Genomic DNA, 10,758 nt, shown 5'->3' on the forward strand with positions numbered 1-10,758 from the left:
TAACTGACTTCAGGGAGTTCTGCAGGAAATGATCCTTTAGGGATATTTGGGGTCGCTGTTGGTGTGACTGATCTAATCCTGAAGTTAGGCTGTAGATACGAAGAGGATCACGTCTTGCACTTGCAGCTCACTCCGGAGCAAATCAGCGCGGAGCTGAGAAGTGATTTCATGTACCGCCGGGAGCAGGATCAGCAATTGCAGAGGGTGAGTGTGTGTCCTGTCACCTGTCATCCTTGCCCTGGGCTCTGCATTTTCCAGAAGGGCTGGAACGTAACACACAGTGTACAAGGCTGGATTTCAGCACAAATACACAGCACGTTTTCAGCAGTGCTGGGTGTTCCACTGGGGTGCATGTGGGGGTGAGTTGTGCTGTGCCAGGAAAAAGTACAAACTATGACCTGTTCTTTGGCAGGTTTTCCTTTGGGTAAGGGAAAAGTGTAGAAAAGTGAGGCAAAGTAAAGATGTGGGGCAGAACAGGCTGAGTTTTGGAGATTTTGGAAGTGTCCTGGACTTTTTTTCCCAGATCCAAGAAGAGAGAGAGGCTTTACCTCTGAAGAATTTTGAAAGTGAAATTCTGGAGGCAATCCATCACAATTCTGTTGTTGTCATCCGTGGTGCCACTGGTTGTGGCAAAACCACTCAAGTGCCCCAGTACATCCCAGATCTCTCTTCCCTCCTACCAGCCACCCTGCAATCACTGCTTTCACGAGGAGCAGTCAGGACATGGGATCCTTCGTGTTTCAGCCACAAGGATCATCAGCCAGCAAAAGGATCAGCCCAGGACACAACAAAATGCAGGTTTCAATCAGGTGACTTGCTCTGGTGAGACGCCACCTGCAGAGCTGCCTCCCGCTCTGTGACCCCACCATCAGGACATGGAGCTGCTGAATCGCCCCAACCCGGGCCAAGAGACACTTCCAAGCCAAAGTCCAAACCGTGGGGATTTGCTTTACTCAGCGCGCCGGGATCACACCTCCTAACGGTGCACACCAGGCACACAGCAAACTATAATATATGGTTATACACCATGCATATTCATTGTTTTCCCTAGAAAAGGTGTGGTTATGAAACGATTTCTTAGGCTTATTCTCACTAGTATACGCGAGGCGCAGGCGCAGTGCACCCTGGTGGCCGCACTGAGGAAGGCTCCGCATCCTCCTCGATGCTCCTTTGATGAAGGCTGGACGTCTTCCTCGCCATGCCCTTTTCACCTTTCCCCTCTAGGCATGGCCAGTCTCTTGTTAGCTGTTTCAGCGATTTCTCACTGGATTTAGCAAGCTTTGTCCTTCATTTTATGCAAGTTTTGGTCCCTGTTTCTTGCCAAATTTCATCCTTCCCTTGTGGCTTAATGTTTGCTAGCTTCTATATTGGCTACGATGTATCTTATTCCTGCCCGAGTATGCCTAGACACAGCGCTTTTAACCCTTTCAGGTGCGAGTCCAGAGAAGGCCTTGAAGATGCTCCATAGGCTGGAGCCCCTCTGCTGTGAAGCCAGGCTGGGAGAGCTGGGGGTGCTCAGCTTGGAGAAAAGGAGGCTCAGGTGAGACCTCAGAGCCCCTTGCAGTGCCTAAAGGGGCACAAGAGAGCTGGAGAGGGGCTTGGGACAAGAGATGGAGGGACAGGACAAGGGGGAATGGCTTCCCACTGCCAGAGGGCAGGGTCAGATGGGATATTAGGAAGAATATTCGTTGTGAGGGTGGAGAGGCCCTGGCACAGGTTTCCCAGAGAAGCTGTGGCTGCTCCATCCCTGAAGTGTCCAACAACAGGTTGGAACAGGGCTTGGAGCAACCTGGGATAGTGCAAGGTGTCCCTGCCCATAGTAAGAGATGGAATGGGATGATTTTAAGGTCCCTTCCATCCCAAATCATTCTAGGTTTCTATGATTCTATGCCTTCCTAACCTGTGTGACAGCATTCTGCACTGCCACATGGAGGTGCACAGCTCAAAAAAAAAGGGAGAAATACCTGCTTATTAGTGATCCAAAGCTTGCTGTTACAAAAGGGGTTTCTCTTTTTAATTTTGCATTAAGGTGTATAAACACAGAGATCAGACAGAAGCAGGATTTTACATGCACAGACAGTGTCCCAGTGACTCTGTTGAACAGATACCAGCCTGAGCAATGATGGTGTCATACTGCTGTTTAAACCCACAATGTAGTGTCCTTATGGAGAGGACAAAACACAGCTGAGAGGGGACAGAGACAGATCTTCCTCCTTTCTACACAAAAGTCATCAGCCCTCTCCTCCAACTGGGAAATATTTGCTTTTTTTATTAAACAATCCCAGTCAGTCCTGGAACATGCAGAGCTCCAGGGGAGCAGTGTAAAATGTCAGGCCACATGTGCCCCAGCAAAGCCAGCCCTAACAGGAAGGGGCTTGGGCACAGTGCCAGTTCCCTGAAAGAAATCCTGCCCATCATGTGGGGGATGTGTCACATGGCAGAGAATCCCAGAAAAGAAACCTCCAGATGAACATGGAAGTGAACAACATCATACACGTGGCACTTGAGGATGTGGCTCAGTGGTGCACTCAGGAGTGTCAGGTTAATGGTTGGACCTGATGATCCTAGAGGTCCTTCTCAGTGTAATGACTCCATGATCAGTCACCATTAGGCCACACAATGCTGTCCAGCTTGGCTTTGGCCTTGATGATGAACTCACTGGAGGCAGCAACAAGAGGAAGCCGTGGAGGTCCCATGGGAATGCCAGAAACAGAGGTCATCACAGCTTTAGTCTGTGCAACACCAAAACCTGGGCAGACAAAAGCAAACTCAGGACATTTGTAGACCACTTTCCTTCAAGCAGCCTCAATACAGGTGTCCAAAAAAGCAGCAGTGTGGATTTTCTGTGTAATCCAGTATCAACCAGGCTTCAAGCACTTCTTGGAAGTGAGAACATGATAACTGAAAAGAGGTAACTGTGCTTGCAGACAGGAATGGCATTACAGTAAAAATTACAACCACTTACTACCTTTATTCACATATAAGCATCCCCCAGTGCAGACTCACACAGAGCCAAGCCTTGGGAGTAGCAACATCCTGCTCTCTGTCCATAGCTCATGACTTCTTGTGTACCTTTGGATATTTAGTGTTTGCCTCTTCATCTAAAGGCTAAAAATAATGCAATTCCTCTGGCTTTGAACCCAAGAAATACAACAGGCTCCAAAGCTTGGTGAGATTCATCAGGGCTTGTGTATGTACAGGAAACCCACAGTAAACAGTTCTCTTCATTAAATGTCTGATATAATTTAGTGTAAACATTTCCTGTCTGTTTCAGTCTCCCTAGATCACTCTGTTGGTTTTAATTGCTTTTTATATTTAAACTTGATATTGTTTCTAGAAATCATTTAATTTTAAAATGTTTTGGCCTTGTACAGTCTTCAACAAAATTCCTGTTTAATTACAGCAAGGCAAGAGAGAGAAGTATGAGAGCTATTCTTCTACCTGGGCACCACCATTTCAGAAAAATTACTGTAGAAATAAAGGTGGAAATGAGATTTTGGAGATGGAAGGGAAAAAAAACCTAACAAAAAAAATCAACCCACAGAAAGAGTCAAGATAAGAACAAGAGGAAATCACAGAGTCACAGCTTTAAACCTCTGAGATTTCACAGCAGAAGGAAGGAAGGGAGAGTGGAATCTGTCAAGGATGCTTGGTCAGCTCCCTTTGTTGAGCTCCCAACTGTACTAAGTTGGGAAACAGCAGATGCAACAGTTTTTCACTGCAAAATCTTTCAGGAAGGAAGTTCTAAGAGTACAGCAACATGAGAGTTTGAGAAGCAGAAAGTTTGCACTTTTAGACATAGTGAGGGAAACAGGCAGTGTTTACCCAGTTTACTTACCCAGCTTGATGACAAAGTTGAGAAATTCCCCAGTGAGAAACTAGAAAAGACCAACAGTAATTTATTAACACCCTCAAATTTGAAGGTGTAAAAGCATCTAAAGCTACTACATTTATATCATTGCTCACTTGCATGGATGAGATCAGAGTTGAAGGGTAAGTGGTTAAAAGGTAGTGAGGAATGGTCAAAAAAGTGAGGAGGGATGAATAATAAAAAGAGGGGTCAGAGATGAAAGAATTTTTCTTTGATAAAGCTGTCTCAGCATGGATGAGAACAGCCACAGGAAAGCTCAAAGACAAAGAAGGTTGCTCCCAGGGAGGCCTGGCAAGATGCTGTACCTGATACTGCTGTGCCAAGGCAAGGTCTGGTTTTGCAAAGGCTTGCAACATCAGATTGGTCTGTCGGCCTAAATAGTTGTATGTACTGCCAAAACAACAAACCAAAAATAGAATTGGTAAATGCAAAGAAGGAACTTAAAACCAGTGAAACAAAAGAAGTAACCACAGGCTTTTGCTGTTGACATTGTCATTATTATGAGAGAAATTAGTGGAATTTATGTGGGGTGCAATCTAATGTCAAGCATGTGAAGTATGCCAAGCTCCATGGAAGAATTAAGAGAGCTGATTTCTCTTCCCAGTTCTTTCCAAATGGAACTGCTTTCCAAAACTAGAAATAAAAATACATTATTGGGCAGTAAGGAAAGTCAATAACTTAATTTTCCAGTTGCTTGTTCATTTAATGGATTGCCTAGATGGGAACACAAGTATCACATAGTAATCATCTCATCAGCCTGATATGAGGGGCAGAGGATAAATTAGAAATTAAACTCAGCACAGCCCTTTTCCTCACAGACTGCTCATGTGAACTAACAATTTTAACCTCTCTGGGATTTGGTTCCTTACCCAAGGCAGATAGAAGTGATTACCTACTTCAAAAGTTGCCATGAGGACAAAAATTACATTGAAATCTTTGGGTCAGCTTAGAAACCACAGCAATGATCATCCAAAGGAACATCATCTGAGATCCTGGGTTATATGACTGTCCCATCACTAGGCCTGGGGCTAGATTGTGAGTCTGTTTGCCTCTGTACATCCCTATCCTGCAAAATCCTCCATTGCTGTGACTGAAAACAGTCAAGGAAATACTATGCAGGTAGTGGAAGATAAAACAGCACAGTGTATGTGTGAGGGGAAGGAGTCCAAGACATACTGACCTTCCAACTGCTCCATTTGCCCCTAGTGCCAGTGCACCCAACAGTTGCTAGTTTGGGGTGGAGGAAGAAAAAAAAAGTAAAAAAAAATTATTCATGTAATAAAATAAAGGGAAAAAAGGGGTGGTGGGAGGGAGCACCAAAACTGCCTTGCACTGGGTGTCCAGGGTTACTTCTTCCCCAAAGCTGAAGCAAGAGAGTACCTTAGAAGAAATTACTTTTAAGAGAAGCTTCTTACCTCATCCACCCCATAAAGAAATTCAAACTCCCCTGTTTCATTCTTGTGTATGCACTGTGCCAGGTCCAAGAGGTCTGTGTCACTGAACTTCACACCCTGGAAGGTGGGGATCTGTGCTTTTATCCCATCCAGCAACTCTTCCACACGAACTGTGCAGAACAGCAATCTCATATGAGGGAACACAGGCCTGTTCTGGGACAGTTCCCTGCCTTGTCCCCAAGAGCAAGACTTCATATTTTACAAATTGTTCACTTTCAGCCTAAGTCCAGTAAACTACACAGCTCTAAAACAATGAGTAAGACAGAGTAAAACTCTTTTACTAGATCAGAAAAAGTTTAGGAATGAACCAGCAACAACACATTTAAGACTAAATATAAATCCATGCTTTCAGAAACACCATATAACCTGCTTCCAGAGCAAATCACCACAGATCTGTACTCTGTACTTACTCTTCACACCTGTCAGAGGAGGAATGTGATAGTAATAAAATGGCACCTCAGGGGCTTCAGATGCAACCTTCTGCATGAAAGCAACCAGCTCATCTAGAAGGAAACCAGCAGGGATCCCATAAGAGAAGGTGATCATCCATAGGGAGACACAGTTCAGATTCACAGCACGGGGGCTGTGGAGAGGCCTCAGCTTGTGCACACACACAGCAAGTCATACAAAACCCTTCACAGGTCATAAAACATTAAATGTGACATAAATCAGGGGAGGACCTTAAGAAAGGCAAAGACATTATTTCTTTTAAACCAAACCAGTTCCAGTAGCTCCCACTCATTCTCTTACAGGTGTAACTCAGGCAAGCTCTCACATGTGCCAGGTCTGTGTGCCAAGTGGCCTCAGCAGGATCCCTTGTGTGCAACAGAGGACAAGGGATCAAGTTCATGTTCACCTCCCTGCGGTATGATGCTTTCACGTGAACATTTCCATTCAGAATTCATTCAGACAACTTCTAATATTTCTTTTACAACCCTCCACTTCATGTGGTTCTTTTATGTTATTGTCAGGATCTTAAGGACAAAAAACTCAGTTTGCAAGTTTTGAGGTACCTTAGAGAGACAGAACCAAACCTGATCACCTCAGTAACAAGAGCCGCACCTGTGTATCAGCAGTTGCTAAACTTGTTCAGTGCCCAGCAAGGGTCACCATGGAACCAGGTGCTTCCTTGTGTGGCCCAGATCAAGCATGAACACCAAACTATCCATTCAGAACACAGACTAGTTAACTAGACCATTCTTTCCAAAAGCAATTCTTCTTCTTACAAAAAGCTAACAAAATACATCCCAAAAGATATCCTTCCCATTTCTTACCAGGACAATTCTGCTATCTCTCCTCTTTAAAAAATGCTTCTTGCAGGTTTTGCTTTTCCATTACAGTTGAACAAACATTATTACCAGAATATTTTCTAAAGAAAGCACATGACATTGATCCTTTATCTGTGACCAAAAGGCCTCAGCAATCTCATCTACTCACCTTTGTTTGTGGGTTTGAAGAAGAAGGGGGCTATCACAGCAATGCCATCAGCACCTATGGCTGCTGCATGTCTTGCCTACAAAAGACAGAGTGAAAAGTATCTAAGGGTACATCTGCTTCTATTTATCACACACAGAGTGAAAAATATATACACACCAGCTCTTGGCACTCTGGCAGATTCAGTGCTCCCACATGAATGATCACGTGGTCCAATCTGCACAAAAAAAAAAACAAATTCAGAAGATTTTGGGGAGGCTACAGTGATGATGAACTACCAGGCTGCCAAAATTACTTGCTTCAGCCCAGGCAGCCACAGAAGAAGAACCTAAAGAAAGAGTTGAGTCTGGATTGACCTGATGACCAGAAACATGGATTAATACTGACAGTGACAAGTGCTGGTGGAAGAAAGAAAAAAACATTTGTAAACATGAATCACATGGGACTTCTTGCTGTAGTGCTTGCAAGGCTGTTGAAAGGGATGAATATTAGCATTTTATTAGGAAATTTGAAATTAAGACATAAAGGGTTTAAGGGGAGGCTGGGAAGTTTAAAGGGAATCAAAGCATATCTTTACTTTCTAGACCTATTTCTCTAGACCTACCAGAAGAGTTCAACCTCATAACAGCACCTTTGACTGCTTGGCTGCTCCTGCAAATGGAATCCTCCATGCTCCAGTCCATCAACCCCACTGCTGTTTTTCTCCTTTATATCCATAGGAGACATGGATATAAAGGCTATGGATCTGAAGGCCATGATCCTTCACACCAGTTTATTTCTCCTCAATATCCTTCTGCCCCAAAACACCTCCTCCTCTGCACATCCTCTGACCCAGCATCCAAGAGAAAGGCAGCAGTGAGGGGAACAAGGCTGTGACTGGTGCAAACAAAAGGGAGAATGAAGCTGCAATTGGATAGAGAGCTGCAGATCCAGATTGAATTCTTTCTTCTGTTACTAATTTTGTACCTTTAGGGCATGTCACACCTCAGCTTCAGTCACACCAAATAATGTAATATATCAAAAGGCCAAGCCCTTTCTCATTGCCCCATCTCTCAGTGTACCAAAGAGAAGGATTCTCACAAGCTCTCTGAGCAGCAGGAACACACACCAGCTAACTGGCAGTGGCAAAAACACATTTCTGTGATAAAGGAGCTGGAGAACAAAGCCCAGCAATACAACACCAATAAAAAAAAAAAGGCATCAGCACACTTCGTTTTGCATTCAGGCATTATTATAAGATCTGGAACCCACATCCTCTCTCAGTTACTTACTTGTTTTTTCCCTGGCACATCCATTCTTCTGCCAACTGTTTCCTCTCCTGGATGCTAAGGGATAGGCCTTCTCCTGTTGTGCCATTCACTGTTTCAACACAACAAAACAACACACTGGCTGAGGCCTCACCTACACACATGGGCTTCACTGAAGACAAGAACTAACATTTTTCATTTGGGGAGAATCATTCAGATCAGTCTTCTCTGTCAACACAACATTATCCATTCACCTTTGGGAACATCACCTTATGAAGGCACCTCATTTTATCCCCCACAGAAATGGGGTACGGGCAAAACCAGATGCCTGCAGTCTCTCCAGTGACTGAGTATAAATGGCCAGGATGATCCCACAACCACATTCCCTCCCACTACAGCTCCTATTAGGTAAGACATCACAGGATTCCCATCCAGGTAAAAGAGCTGTAACAGAGTTTCTGTCACTTACCGAAAATGTTCTTCACATTCTGCTCATTTACCAGATAATCCACGTACTGACGAATCACTGGGAGGTTAATTTTTCTGCAATAAAAGGAACCACAGCAACCATTAAGCCCCCACCCACAGTTATTTTAAACTTAGTGATTAAGAAAGCAAAAAAACCTCATGTATTTTGAAGCCCTGATTTTGCACACAGATTACCCAGAGATAAGAAACCCCTGACATCTGTTTAACATCTAAGGGTAGTAGCTCAGCCTTGAATTCTCTCTTGCAGTTTCTGTTCCTCCTGACAAGTAGTTCACTGTTCCAAACTTTTATGGGGAATTGCTGCAGGCTTATCACAGCGAAGAACTTTTTAGGGAGATATGAGAGAACAGGAGACACTAAAACCTCTTCCTCTTTTGAGGGACACAGGAGTCCTCTTGAGAGCACAAAGTTATTTGTGCAAGTGCTGGCAAATGGTCAAACTGCTGGATGTTATAACCGCTGGACAGAGAGGGAAACGCATCCGCTGGATGTGACTTTGACCTCTCTCTCATTAAAGGATGAGGAGAGCAACAGAATTCCCTGGCAAGAGGGGAAGGAGAATTCTTGGGTTATCTTCTATGCAAGACAAATTCATTTTGTTTACTAGTGTGTAATATTTCACTGTTGTTTTCATTTGTCAAAAATACAGACCAAACCTTGGTTGGGAAGTCAATTCTGATATCTTGATAGGTTTTATAGAACATTCAAAATTCCATAGATGCCTTCCCAGAACATATCTGACAAGGACCAAGCAGTCCAGGCAGAGGGCTCTGATCACTCTCTAAATATCATGTAGCAATAAATTTAGGTCATAATTAAAAAAAAAAAAAAGAAATCAGAAATAAGTTTCCTTTAAAACAAGAATCCAAGCAGTGACTGCAATGGAATGAGCTCCCTGACTAGGATAGAGCCTTATTTTTCAGCACATAAAGTAAAGTTCACTTTTGGAGATCTGTACTAGCAAATCTCCACTGTGTCTCTCAAAAGCATGTACAGATCCTGACACACCCCCCACAAGAGCTCAGAGTTCTCTTCTGACTCCAAACAACTCAGTCTTGCAACATCAAAATGCAGAGAGGAGGCTTCTGTTTGCCATGCCTGCTCTGAAGAAAGCTGAATTTCAAGTTTCAATTTGATGTTATTTTTAAAACTGTGCTGCCCTTGCAGAATTTTCTTCAAGTTAAGACTAACTTCATGTACTCATACACACATGACTGCATGCATGACTTAGCCAAGATAGAGAGAAGTCTAAAAGGCCTTTGGATTCTGACAATTATTTTCTAGCTCTCGAGAGCTCTTTGTAACTAGGACTGCAATTTTCCTTAACAAACGTTAAAACAGTGCAATGCTCTACACATGTAACTGTACTATGATTTAATTTGCACCTACAAAGCAACAGAAAAGGAGAGAGACAGATCCAAATGAGACTGATCCAAACTCAGAGCCATAGTACTTGCTGGCAACAGGAAGAAGTAGAGACAGGGGAATCTAACTCTGGGACCAATTTAGTAGTTCCCCCAATCCCATGAGAGATTGATTAAAAAAAAAATAAAGAAAGAAAAAAAAAAAAACAGGAAAGAAAGCAAGAAAGGAAGCAGATCAGTTCCAAACAAGAAAGAAGGAAAATAGGGGTGGAAGGAAACAATAATCAGTGCAACTTTGACAGCTCACCCATCCGGAGTCATTGGAGTAATGGTAGCAGCTACGAGACCCTTTAACTTCTTTCGGGGTGCCATTGAGCTGTTTGGGGAGAAGGGAATAACCGGGATTACCGCCTCTGTTCAGGCGTTCCTGCGGAAGGGTACAGCCCCCGGGGGCCGTGCAGCCGAGCCCGCCGGGCGGCTCTGCAGGGACCGGCCCCAGCCATTGCCCGGAACCGGCTGCGGGGGCTCTGCCCCGGCTCCCCCTCACCTCGGGACCGCCACAGCCGCGGCCGTGCGGGAACCAACAGGGGGGCAGGAGGCGGCGACAGCGCCGGGGACAGCGGCAGCAGCTGACGGCTGCACAGCCGGCCCTGCTCGGCCCTGCTCAGCCCAGCTCCGCCTCCCCATCAGTCCAGCCCATCTCCACCCAGCCCGGCCTCTGCCTGCCCCGCAGCCCCCCATGGCCCCTCAGCCCCACGGCTCCTACTGCCCATGCTTCGTGCAAGAGGTAAGCCTGGCTTGCTTTATCCGTAATTATCTGAAAACTTCAAGATAAAAAAGAATAAATGAACCTTTAAATATTAATAAATAACAGGATGGAGACAAACAAAATCTTGGAA

General features: G+C 44.5%; 1 protein-coding gene across 3 annotated transcripts; it reads right to left on the reverse strand.

Moving 5' to 3' along the window:
- Window positions 1-1,992: 1,992 nt before the first annotated feature.
- NPL (N-acetylneuraminate pyruvate lyase) lies at window positions 1,993-10,490 on the reverse strand. 3 transcript variants are annotated; one of them, XM_054285655.1, is made up of 12 exons: window positions 10,407-10,490; window positions 10,167-10,235; window positions 8,476-8,549; window positions 8,031-8,118; window positions 6,919-6,976; window positions 6,763-6,838; window positions 5,736-5,828; window positions 5,287-5,435; window positions 5,052-5,098; window positions 4,177-4,261; window positions 3,839-3,878; window positions 1,993-2,749 (listed from the first exon to the last, which is right to left on the reverse strand). In XM_054285655.1, exons 2-12 carry the CDS (start codon window positions 10,229-10,231, stop codon window positions 2,598-2,600), a joined length of 927 nt encoding a protein of 308 aa, XP_054141630.1. In that variant the 5' UTR covers window positions 10,232-10,235; window positions 10,407-10,490; the 3' UTR covers window positions 1,993-2,597. The 3 variants fall into 3 exon arrangements, with proteins under 3 accessions (XP_054141630.1, XP_054141631.1, XP_054141629.1); XM_054285656.1 differs by lacking the exon at window positions 5,052-5,098 and having other exon boundaries at window positions 2,645-2,749; XM_054285654.1 differs by lacking the exons at window positions 1,993-2,749; window positions 3,839-3,878 and having other exon boundaries at window positions 4,183-5,098.
- Between the last annotated feature and the right edge of the window lie 268 nt (window positions 10,491-10,758).

Source organism: Melozone crissalis, unplaced genomic scaffold (genome assembly GCF_028551555.1).
Source record: "Melozone crissalis strain CALT ecotype California unplaced genomic scaffold, PUWL_Pcris_2 ptg000045l_1, whole genome shotgun sequence".
In the NCBI taxonomy this organism is placed as follows: domain Eukaryota; kingdom Metazoa; phylum Chordata; class Aves; order Passeriformes; family Passerellidae; genus Melozone; species Melozone crissalis.